General features: G+C 41.3%; 1 protein-coding gene across 8 annotated transcripts in view; it reads left to right on the top strand.

The window, feature by feature from the left end:
- bcas3 (BCAS3 microtubule associated cell migration factor) overlaps positions 1-13,259 on the top strand; it is a 320,419-nt gene that overhangs the window by 103,991 nt on the left and 203,169 nt on the right. For all 8 annotated transcript variants that reach the window (XR_013844306.1, XR_013844307.1, XR_013844308.1 and 5 more), the window contains exon 16: positions 5,527-5,677. Coding sequence is in view for 5 of the 8 variants with exons in the window: in XM_080006287.1 (XP_079862413.1) it covers positions 5,527-5,677 (151 nt within the window). In the remaining 3 variants the exon portion in view is untranslated. The remainder of the gene's footprint in view (positions 1-5,526; positions 5,678-13,259) is intronic.

The raw sequence follows: 13,259 nt of genomic DNA, 5'->3' as shown, positions 1-13,259 counted from the left end.
TTTCCAATCCTTTGGGTATGAAAAAGTAATTATGTACACTTCCACTTATCACTTGAAAACTTCAAAATTGGCACCTTGCCATCTGCTCCTCCTCACGGTCCTTTTGAGAACAATTATAATATTTAATAATGTTCATACTGCTGCACAATTCGCAGATTTCTCTTAAATCTTTTTTAGTATCCAATCCATTTGCATTGTACTGAAACAAACTTTGTACATTCTCTTCTCTTATCTTACTTGATGAGCTGTTAATTGGTTATTTTTCTGCAACCTGAATTTTCAATACATATTCTTCCTCAATGTGAACATGCTCTACTCTCAACTCCCAACTTTTTCTGGCACTTTTACTCTTGCTACTGAATAACTGTGTGTGTGTGTGTGTGTGTGTGTGTGTGTGTGTGTGTGTGTGTGTGTGTGTGTGTGTGTGTGTGTGTGTGTGTGTGTGTGTGTGTGTGTGTGTGTGTGTGTGTGTGTGTGTGTGTGTGTGCCTGTGTTCTTGCCATTCAAGTCATGAAATCATCAGCCCAAGCCGTGACTCCATCGTATGGGTCCTAGATCCTTGACCCACATCAGACAAGAAGTCTGCAAGCGTACACACAAGCACACACACACATATGGTTAGAATATGGGTGTCATCTGATCCAGTAGAGCTGTCTGCCACCCCCCGTCCCTGCTGTCGACTCGCTCCTGTCTGATGAGGCCGTGTAAATACTGACATGCTGTAAACTCGCAGATCTGATTTCCAAGCTGTGTCTGCCTGTTTGCTTGCTTCTTTGCCAATGTGCATGTTGGCTTGCATTAAGTCTGAACACACATTTTGTGTTTTCACGAGTGTGTGTGTGTGTGTGTGTGCGTGTGTGTGCGTGTGCGTGTGTGTGCGTGTGCGTGCGTGTGTGTGTGTGTGGGTGTGGGTGTGGGGCAGGTGTGCATTGTTGCTCTGGAATTTCTGGTGTTATTATTATTTCATCTTATATTTATTTAATTTAATCCATTTATTTGAGATAATTCCATTTAGTTGCAGACATAATACTGTTTTTATTTGTATGTATTTACAGTATTTTGTATTTATTTTCTTATTTATTCATTTGTTTTCATTTTTTTTAGTGCATTATTGGTTTTAGTATATTTATAGGAAATTGGAATATGGTTTAAAAAAATATGAAATGTAGTTTCAAAAATAGGTTTATTTTTTGAGAATTTCTAAAAAAAGTGTTTGCAAAATGATAAAATAATTAGCTCTCATACTCCGGGAGTAAATTATCTCGACTTGACATCACTATAGAAGTCACCATATTTGAACTACACATTTCTATTACAGTATTGCAATTCAGATTTTAATTAATTATATAGATAAATAGATAGAATACCTTATCCATCCCTGGAGAGAAATTGCGGTGTCCCAGCACAAAAATAAACCAAACCAAACCAAAAATAATAGGCAGTAATAATAATAAACATATAATACAATATATAAAATATAATAATTGATAATCGCTAATAAAATTATTTTTAAAAAAGTGCCAATATCTGTGGGGCGGGGGGGTGATGGAATATACAATAAACCTCACCGTTTATTGTACACAATACAATATGGAAGCATAATGGAAATTTAACCTGAACATTTTAAGCTGTATAAACCTGAAAATGTAACTGTAAAATTAACTATAATTAGCAGATATCGTGATGTAATACATTGTGTTACAACTTTATGACTATAAAACTAGTAGTTCCTTGATCTACAGTTTCAAGATTGGATCAACTAGGGAGGTTGCGAGTAGACCATCTATACTCTCCTGAATGATTATTGACGGATCACAACAAATTCCCTCACCATCCCCAGAACATCAGGGGAAATTTTTGTTCTGCACGTGGCTTCATCGGGTCTTTGCTTTTTTAGTTTCCGCACCTATGCGTTACCTCCCCAGACAAAATTCAAATCTGATATAACAGCGATACTCCTGCCATCATCAACGGCAGGCTGTCCTTTTTCTCGCCTCGACTCCTCCGTCGAGTAGCCTGCTTATACATCAGATGCAAATTGGAGATTAAAATGATGGGCGCAAAACGTGAGACGAGGCCTGGGATGCCCAAGGAAAGACAGGAGACAAGATAGAGAGAGTAGAAGAGGCGTACGGTGCGAGGAGGATGCAAATGCTGTTGAGATATAGAGCGACGGCAAAGCTGGACGGATGGAGAGATGGCAGAAAGGGGAAAGTGCATGGTCAGGTGACGGAGGGTGACCTTTTGGCAGGACAAGAGTTGTTGGGGGGGTTTTTATGCCCTCCCTCCCTTCCTCCGGATGACTGGTCCGACGAGGGCCCGGGATTTGCATTGATGGATCTTCTTTCCATGGGGCTGTCATGTATCAGTGCTCGGGCACATCACACGCCCCACTCATTAATCAAATCATGGCTTTCGTGTCTCCCAGCTCGGTGCACCGGTCCATCCATCTGCCAGACGCTCCTCTCGTCTGTCTGCCTGAAAAAGCGCTCGCTTTGTCCCTCCTCTCCTCTTCCGCTCTTTTTTTTTTGTTTCGGTAATATATATTCAATCTTTGATCTGTCTTTACCTGCTGTTTGGATCCTTCCTTCCATCCTTCCTTCCTTCCTTTCTACCTCCTCTTGTTCTCTTGCTCGCTCTCTCTCTCTTTTGCTCTCGCTTTGCCTGTGGTTCTGTTGACACCGGCCATCCCAGATGCTCTCTGTATGTATCATCTTCTGAAGGTACGTGACCCTCTTCTCCCTGGGAATCGGTTGACAGCGCAGTAAATGGTCAAGTCGAAACTGAATGACCCCCCCGCCTTCCCATTACCAATCCTTGCACGTCCCATTCAGACACCTGTTCTATAAACCTCACCGAGGGGGGAGGGTGGGGGCCAATCACGCAATAGGAGAGTGCCTACCCAGAAAAAAGTGAAGGGTCTGTTTTGGAAGGGCAGCGCTAGGTTCATTAACATTTTTTTCTGCCCTTTTCTTTTGGACACTCAAGCACCACTATAGCTTTTTCTGTCTTGCTTCCTGTACGTTTATTTATTTATTTATTTTTTGTTTTCGTCGGCCCTTAACCGAACACAAAAGGTTGCCTAGCCTTGGGGGTGTGTCTCTTTTGAACGTTGAAGGGCCCTCGAGTGGCCTCATGCCAATGGGCCCCCAATGTTAGTGCCTGAAGGCTAGGAGAGTAAGCAGAGAGAAACGGAGAGGTTTGTGTAATGGTTTCTCCTAGCCAATGGATCCGGTGGCATTGAGGGTCAGCAGAGACTTCAACATGCCCCCCCCCCCAGACTTTTTATTTCTCATTTTGTTGGAGCACAAAGCAGGGGCCTTGGAAGGACTAATGAAACACAGAGCTGCAGGTTAATGATCTAAAAGGCTGCAAATGCCCCCCCCCCCCCCCCCCCCCCCTCTCCGCCTGCTTTCATTCCCCCCCCTTTAAGGTCACTCCTTCGCCCCGACCACTCCCACCGAAAATGACATGACGCTCTCCTCCTTTCCTTTCATGTAACCTTTTATGTCCACATTGTTTTCTTTGTCCCCTCTTAGTATTTGGGATTTGGCGCCCCTACAGTTTCTGAGTGCAACTGCACTTTTACACCACTGTCGTAAAACTTGGACCGGTGTCCGAAAATAATAGATTTTATTTATTTTCCCTGTGCTGTCAGGGCGGTGGAGTGGCTACGTTTTTTAATGAGTATTATTACTGGACATTTTGAAAACAACTTTATAATTTATAAAGTAAAAATAATGAAATTACCGGAGCCAAACATCAAGCAGGTGACGTAGTGCCATAAAGCGTAACACACTTTTCCTGCCATTTCATACCTTACCATACATACCCTTAATGCAGTTACGTAGTGCAAAAACAGATGTTTGGGGTGGGGGGGGGTGGAAATGAAAGAGGTGCCATTCTCCATATTACAAATCAGTCTACCATTCCGAAGCTGTTATTTTAAGGTAAAAAAGTTACATAGTGTTGCTTTAAACCTCCTCCAGCATGCATTAAGAAACATAATAAGTTCAAATGCATGTTCACATGTTCACAACATAACAAAAATGCACATCTACACTTGAATGAATAGCGTATTTCTTCGTATAGGGGAATAGTGACCAGGGCCATTTATTTACCTCAACTGCACAGGGTACCAGGCCTTTTTTGGAAGCAGGCTTTTATTAGAGGGAGGCATTTGACCCAAGAAGCGATGTGCTCTGCAGCAGTAGGAAATTGAGTAAATTAAATACATCTACAATAAAAACACAGTTTTATTTGCTTTGTTTGGGAGTGGAGCTCCGCACTGGAAAACCGCAGCAGCTCTGATGGCCTTTATCTGTTCATATAGACCACACCCCCGGAATTTAATAGAGGCCCGTTTTTTATTTGATTACCGGTTTATATTTGAGGAAATACGGTAACTTATCACAACTCAAATTAACTTCTCATGGCCCAGAAGTATTTACAATATAAGCGTAAGACATTCAGAAGAGCATCAGAAAACCCAGTAACTTACTCGGAGCTACGGTGGACATTCAGTTCACTTGGGTTTACAGAAAAAAACTCATCATGTAAACGCACCGCACTTCCAATCACACGCACCGCTGCCACTTCCAGAGAGGCGTTCCGTCTCGTAAACTGAACTCAGAGAGAAACTGAAAACTGTTGTGAAATAATACACTGGGCGACCGTAGAATTGTAGATTACACGTGGGGTAAAAAAAATAAAATCAAAACCCGAGGAGTAACTGAACTAACAGCCACTCCATGTTGTTTCTGCGAATGCTGCAATGTTGCTGTTTGAGGGCCATTAGGGCTGCTAGGAGCCCTTTGACAGGGGCCTGATTGTGTTTGGCCGCAGCTCCACCGAGCATGCGAGATGAGATGTGTTGTGCGCTGGATCATCACTGTTTGTGTCGGAGTGACTGAGTGAGTGTTGTGTAACGAGTGTGTGGGGCCTGTTGATTGGCTTTGATTAACAGACTGCCGGACACTAGAACCAGACCTGCAGCTTTTGTAATGTAGCATCTTGAGCTTGTTACCGCCAATCAGTTCCATAGGAGGCCTTGAACGTGTGTGTGTGTGTGTGTGTGTGTGTGTGTGTGTGTGTGTGTGTGTGTGTGTGTGTGTGTGTGTGTGTGTGTGTGTGTGTGTGTGTGTGTGTGTGTGTGTGTGTGTGTGTGTGTGTGTGTGTGTGTGTGTGTGTGTGTGTGAGAGACCAAGAATTGCATTAAGGATTTTTTTTTTCTTTTTTTAGTGCAAAATGTGTTTCAAACTGATTCCAATAACAAAACATCTCACCCTCTATCCTTGTATTTATTCATATTTAAATAAATTACATTTTAACGGCTGTATTCAATCAGCAGAATGATCGGCTTCAAAATATTCAAAGGGCCCTCAGCCAACATTTGGAGAAAAGGGACCATTTCCCTCTTAGCCGTCTCAGTGCAAAGGTTAAAGCCACATGTCAAGGCGTTAGAGCTGCAGATGATTTCACCTACTTTTTAAATTGTATTTTCTTCCTCCATATTATTGTTTTCAGCCAAGTTGAGCAATCTGGAGTGCTACAACAACTTCACCAACAACAACATGGGAAACCCACGACTGTCTCCGCTGCCCAGCCTCACCACGGTGCTGCCGTTGGCCCAGATCAAACAACCCATGACCCTTGGCACCATCACCAAGCGCTCTGGGTAAGTGTTCCAGCGACCTCCATTCCACCACCAATTTTAATTTTTTTTTTGTTTGGCTCTGAAAACTGAGGAGTCAGTTGACTAAATGCAAGTAAAAAACGCTACACTTCCACAGAGTGTCAAGATGAAAAAAAAACCATGCTCTATATGCTATGTGCTATATACCATGTGATACCACTTTGAAGTTAGGTATTGTGTAAAACAAAAATAAAGATAAATTAGCTTCAGGCAGCAATGCACAGGGTCCAGGTTAGTCATGTGTGTGACGAAATGATGGACAGTACAAGCCCCATTCGCAATACTAAATAATTTATTAAGGTTAATGTTATAACTACAATTGAAGATGATATGTAACCAAATTAATTGTCTGTAAAGGAATTCACTCTTACGTTATAATGGCAACAAATCTAGCTTTGACCATGAAATACAGGGCTTGACATTAAGCTTTTAAGCCACTTGCCCTTCAGGCCACTTGCCTGATAGCCAAATTTACTTGTCCAAAATTGCAAATATAGGCCTATTAAAAAATAAATAAAACCACAAATGAAAAAAAAAATGACAATTGTTATAATTTATTAATGTACAAAATATACAACAGGTAACAATTTCAATAAATAAGAAAAAGATACACAGTATAGTATATATATTTTTATATATATATATATATATATATATATATATATATATACGGGTGGGGTGAACAATCTCTTTTCACATCGTCCAATCGTGGCTACTCAGCATCGCTGTTCGTCGATCCGATCGCCAGGGTATGGGGGGAGTTACATCACAGCCCGTCAGTGATATGACAGCATTGATGATGTGGAAATATTTATTTGTTTTGATTGAACAAAGTATAATTTGAACATAAGGGGGGACACAGAAAGCGGGGATCTGGGGGTCCTCCCCCCTTCATTTCATGCATTCTAGTGAATTTTTATGCACCAATTCATGCCTTTTCTGCATCAATTTATGGTGGCAATGTATTTATTTATGCAAAGGAAAACACAAAACTGCTTTTATTGTGGGGGACAAATGCATGTGTTCTGAGAAGAACACATGCAAAGAACAATGAGAGAATTCTAACTGAACCATTCAAATGCTCTGCACTCAGTTAGCAAACTGTGGAGCAAGAAAAATATTGGGAATATAACAATTAATTAAAAACAACAGGATTGGATTATTTTCATTAAAAGCCTTGCTTTCATCATAATTGTGTAATTTGTTTTAGAGGATGTTAGTCACATTAAATCATCATAAATAATGTTATTTTTTTGTCATGGAATAAATATAAACAAAATGTTTCATACAATTTCATGGATAAAAGCGCTTTTGAAATTTGCTTTTTTCTTTTCAGTGAGCCGGATCACTGAAAATATTTATTAAGTATTTTCAACACTATTGCAAGTGCGTCCCTTCTCCCCCGCCCTCTACGTCCGTGTCCACTTTGTACTTTCTTCTCTAAGCTGCCTTTTTTTCCTAATTTTATTCCTATCACAGCATCATGTTCTGTTTAACATTATTATCTCATATTTGACATCACAATCCAAAACATATCCATAACATTAACCACTCTTATGGAGCGTGTACCAGTACAGACTGGCACTTCCCACAAGCTGTCGGTCTCTGTTCTGCCCTCAGCTGGAAAAGCGTCACTTCAGCTATACAAATAATTTTCAGATAACCTTACATTAGAGATCACATTTATTTTTCACTTGCCCGATTGGACAACCGCATGAGGTGTTCCACTTAGACTTCGGGCATTCCACTTGCTCGCCTCAACTCGCTATTCTTGGTCAAAATACGCAGGTATGAAATGCCGTCTGAAACGACTTAAAATATTTATAGATAGATAATTAGATAGATAGATAGATAGTAATTTCATGAACGAAATCAGTCAATACAAAACAATAATTTATTCTGTATTTAAACTACATCCCTTGGATTGGACCAAATGCTACGACCTTGTGCTTGTGGTTCTGTAACTGCTCCAACCTCTCCTTTCACTCACTCAACATCCACTGAGTGCACTTTGTGTATTATGACCGAGACATAACGCTGCATTGTGGGGTAAAATAGGCAGTCGGAGAGTTATAATAAAGCACAAAAATCTGACCGTAATGTTACCATATTAAACGTGAGATGCACTGATCGGCAAGTGACTGGCCGGTTTTCACCGGCCGATCAGTGTCAGATATATTTTCAGATTCTGTGCCAGTTAAATTTACAACTTGATACAGTGCTCATGTACTGTACTCCTAAAGATGCTCCAATACTCAAACCTGATAACAATGTAATGTAACGTAGTTGCTTAGTTGACGCTCAAAACAGACAGCGACAAAAAGAAAATGTCGGCTATTGCCTGACAATATTCCAAAATTATCTAGACTGCGTATTAGGGGTGTAAGAAAAAATCAATTGAGTTACGTAAGGCGATTCTGCTCACAAACTCTTCTCAAATTGATTTATCCAGGAAGAATCGATTCCTCACTTCTGTTTTCTGGGTAACGTCAACCATGGGCGACGATGTATCTTTAAGACCTGCGACAATGACCATCAACCGTCCGCTGCATGCGGTTCAAAGCAAGAGTTTTTTGGAGACAGGACAGTCCCTTAACTCAGTGGTGTTTAAAAAAAGTCGTAGGAAACAAACGTGTACATAAATTGATCTAAAATCAAAAGACAGGCACGGGAGCGGGTGCGTGCCACTTTTTGGAGGAGAAAAAAGAAACTCCACTCCAATTCTCTGAGTTAGGTTTATGTTTTTAATTTTCCATAAAAGTAAGAAAATTAGAAAACAAATAAACAACATATTTCTCTATGAGATTATATTATATATTCTAATCAATTTGGTTATACACCGCGTTCCAAATTATTATGCAAATTGGATTTAAGTGTCCTAAACATTTAATTTTTGTTTTTCAATTAAACTCATGGATGGTATTGTGTCTCAGGGCTCTTTGGTTCACTGAAATCAATCTCAGACACCTGTGATAATTAGTTTTCCAGGTGAGCCAAATTAAAGGAAAACTACTTAAGAAGGATGTTCCACATTATTAAGCAGGCCACAGGTTTCAAGCAATATGGCAAAGAAAAAGGATCTCTCTGCTGCCGAAAAGCGTCAAATAGTGCAATACCTTGAACAAGGTATGAAAACATTAGATATTTCACAAAAACTTAAGTGTGATCATCGTACTGTGAAGAGATTTGGGGCTGATTCAGAGCACAGACGGGTTCATGTAGATAAAGGCATAATGAGGAAGGTTTCTGCCAGACAAACTCATCAGATTAAGAGAGCAGCTGCTAAAATGCCATTCTAAAGCAGCAAACAGGTATTTGAAGCTGCTGGTGCCTCTGGAGTCCTGTGAACCTCAAGGTGTAGGATCCTCCAGAGGCTTGCAGTTGTGCATAAACCTACTATTGGGCCACCCCTAACCAATGCTCACAAGCAGAAACGGTTGCAGTGGGCCCAGAAATACATGAAGACTCATTTTCAAACAGTCTTGTTTACTGATGAGTGCCGTGCAACCCTGGATGGTTCAGATGGATGCAGTAGTGGATGGTTGGTGGATGGCCACCTTGTCCCAACAAGGCTGCCACGTCAGCAAGGAGGTGGCGGAGTCATGTTTTGGGCTGGAATCATGGGGGGAGAGCTGGTAGGCCCATTTAGGGTCCCTGAAGGTGTGAAAATGACTTTCGTAAATATGACCTCCTAATGCTGCAAATTCAACAAATGACCATTTTCAGTTCTTTACAACCTATAAAATGTTTTGAAACTCTGTTGTGCATAATCATTTGGAACAGTGCATTTTGAGTTTTCATTGGGAGGTTTGTTCAATAACATTCGAATTATACCCTAACGGTTGATGACTTGAAAATTATACTGACTGTCATTTGCATCAACTATTTAGGAAAATCTGAGAAAAATATAATTTGCATAATAATTTGGAACACGGTGTAGAGTGTGGGGGCTGCAAAGTGGAACAACAGCAGAACGCAGATCACAGGCGCCACGACGGGGCGTCTCCTCCCAGTGATCTGCGCTCCGCTGTGCTGCTCCATTTGCCCAGAGCAGGAAATGCCTAGAACCGAAGCTGGGGGTCCATGTGCCTTTTCTTTCTTTTTTTGAGCACCTGTCCCTCAAAGTCTCTGTTACGGATCTGTAGAGCGGGAAGTGAGATCCGATCACCAGTAGTTACTCAACAGCTCTGAGCGAAGAGGAGTAGAGCCTCCACCTGCCTCCAGCCTCCCTCTCTCCCTATCCCCCTCTCTCTCCCTCTGCACACCAGTTCCAGAACACAGTAAACTGCACCAACACCGTTTCAATTCTCAGATTTTTCCTGGCGGATAGAATAAATTAAAAAAGGGTCTGTCATCAATGTCAATCCTGATCGATGGAATCGATAGAAGAATTAATCGTAAATCTGCCCAAGCCTAGTTGCAACAGCAAGACGAAATATTGTGGCAACACCACAAATATACTGGCGCCACCCAGAGCTAAGTGCAGACGACGGTAAAACGCTACCAAAAAACAACCAGCAAGCCAACAATCGAAGCAGCTTTGAAAAAATGGGTTTACTCCTTAATTTTGTATCCTTTACAAATTAGTCTAAATAAACTCAACTCAGCTTTATAGCACCTTTGCTTTCATACAAACCTGCAGCCCAAAGTGCTTCACATAGCAAAATTAAAACAACACCTAAATTACACAATGAAACAATAAAATGTTAAAAGTCAATACAATAAACTAAAATAAACACAACTCAAAAGTATTTGACTTGAAATTAAGGTAACTTCAAATGTTATGTTATAGAGCACATGTCAAAGGCAATGTCAAATGAAAAACACAACTTTTCATCAATTAACATTTCAAAGCAATAGGCCTAGTGATTTAAAGAGTAGTCTAAAGACAATGGAAATATATATTGTAATGTCGTATCACAATACTTGCAGAATCACAATACATATCGGCAAGTCTCTGGCAATTTACACCCCTACTGCGTATCTATCGCTGTCACAGCGGAGTGCCTGCTCTGGTTGTTCCTAGTGTCCGAGCTCCGCTTGTGATGAAAGGTTCAACTCTTTTTTGAGACTCTTCTTGACGAGTCACTCGTTAAAACGAGTCGTGCGATTCTATTCAGTTGGTTTAATGCACGGTGAGGGAAGGAGGACTTGGAGGAGTCCATCATTTATTTATTTAAAATAAATTTGTAATCATTGCAATTTTTTTGAAAAGGCAAGTACAATAATCGACAGTGTCAAAATAAGCAATCTCTATTACTTCTATGGTAACTGAAAATTGCAGTGGTAGTCAATATGTGCAGCTGTCCAATCACTTTGACGTACAGCAGATATACCTAATGAGATCAAATTGTAAGAAAATGTGATTTCTCCGATCACGGATATAAGCTTAATATGATCGAACAACAATGTAAAAGATATTTAATAGTCAGTGTTTTATTATGAACATACAATTGAATGAATCAGCCAAAATTGGAATCGACAGCTCGGACAAGAAAATTGCAATCGGTGCATCTCTAGTTGGTAAACATATTCAGTAACTCTACGAGATGATGCATTTCAAGGGGTATATCATACAGTGATTTTACCGTTGCGGAGATGATAAAACACACGGTTTTTGACTAACTTATTCCACAAAAATGGAACGATCTGGATCAAAGTTGGACAACGGCGTATTGGAGCTGCCCCAAATACAGATTTTGTCAATTGTGTCTGTGGGTTCGTTGGTCCCATGACATCCATACACCACTGACGTCAATTTTTCATAAACAAAAACAATAAGGGTCTCGGGTCTCGGGTCTCTTCGAGGGATGGACCCCTAAAAATGTGAGAGGGGGGAAATATAATCTATGAAGAGTACAAAAATAAAATGCACCGTTTTTGTTTTTTTTTACTGAATCTTTTGTGCCTCAGATGCCTGTGTCCTCATTTTCAGTTTTTTAGATCCTTTATCTTCCTTGCATATTTAAATGATGTCGTCTTGAAGCGCCAGAGCTCATCATTAGCAGCTACTGCACTTTGCTAAAGTGGATTTACATACAGGTGGCTTCAGAAATACGGACAGATTTTAATATTTTTCATTGAAGTCATTTTCCTGCCCTCTTTGAATAGGAAATGCTATGATTCGCACTGACGATGACGATTTATATCCTGGTGATATTCGATAAGTGAGGACAAACGAGCATGACAAACAGAGACCTGACACCAGGCGCTGTTAGTCAAGATCCAAATCCACGGTCATTAATATGACTTACAAATGGAGGCAGGTTTGCCTATAAAAACCATCCTTTGTCATTATGGCCTCTTAGCTCTTCTAGTTTCCCCATTACCTAAAAGTAGCATGCATTGGTACTCATTGGCTAACTATGTCGTAAAGAATGTGCAGCATTCTGGCAATTTTTTTTTTTGTTGTTTTTTTTTGGGGGGGGTGGGGGCGTACATCCTCGCATCTGTTTGTGTTTGATATATAGAACCAGGTCTGATCCGCTCACAACAGCAGCCGCGGCAGTGCGGGAGGGCATCAGCATTAATGCATCGGGACATGCATCTGTGCAGCCTGTTTCCATTCGCACACCAGACCCTCATGCTTGCACACGGCTGCATCGTTTCCCCCACACATGCACACATACACAACCATTGAAGGGGCAGGTTGGGCCCCTAGAGTAAAGGGTGATATCATATGCTTTCACGCTATACTTGCACAGGAGCACCCAGGCACCATCTGTCCGTCTTTGCAGCCAGCCCACTCTTTCTTCACTCTCTCTCTCTCTCTGAGTACGTGTGAGTGTGTGTATGAGTGTGTGTGTGTCTGTCTGTCTGTCTGTCTGTCTGTCTGTCTGTCTGTCTGTCTGTCTGTCTGTCTGTCTGTGTGTGCGCATGTGTGTGTGTGCATGTGTGTGTGCGCGTGGGCATGTGTGTGATGAGGTGGGGCATCAGGCAGCTGTATTTACACCTGTATAAGCAGATCCCTGTTGGCAGGGCAGCAGAGGAGCACACCAGCTGCTTAACCTACATTCTCCTACCGGTGTGTGTGTGTGTGTGTGTGGGTGTGTGGGTGTGTGTGTGCGCGCACACGCGCTCTTGTCTGTGTGCCTGTGTTCTTGCCATTCATTCATATGAGATGTTGACAAACACATTCTCATCAACATGTATAATCAATGAAGCTTCTAAGGTCATTGTTCTACCCTAGCTAGGGAACTTGTTACATGTTTCACTCCCCCCAAAAAAGCACAATTAATGTTTCAGTTATAACTAACTATAACTGAGAAATGAATAATCAGTGACTGCTTTTCTTCTAAATGTGGAAAGTTTGTAGTGTAGATGGGATGTGGCTCATCATCCTGCCTGATAATAATCCGTCCTCATCCTCCTCCCAAACAAGCTTGGGTCTTGAGGAAGAGAGACCACACTCAGTCCTCAAAGGGTTCTGGCTGACTTCAAAGCCACCACTGACAGCTCGGCATAGGACCAAAGGGCAGGGTGTATGTACTGACCCTAGAACGGATCCCCCCGACTGCCATTTCCTGCCTGCCAAATTTGGCCTGGGGATCTGGACTGGGAAGGA

The sequence above is a fragment of the Zeus faber genome (assembly GCF_960531495.2).
Source record: "Zeus faber genome assembly, chromosome: 9".
NCBI lineage: Eukaryota > Metazoa > Chordata > Actinopteri > Zeiformes > Zeidae > Zeus > Zeus faber.
Note: the sequence above shows the minus strand (reverse complement) of the source record. Positions and strands in the feature narration are given on the sequence as shown.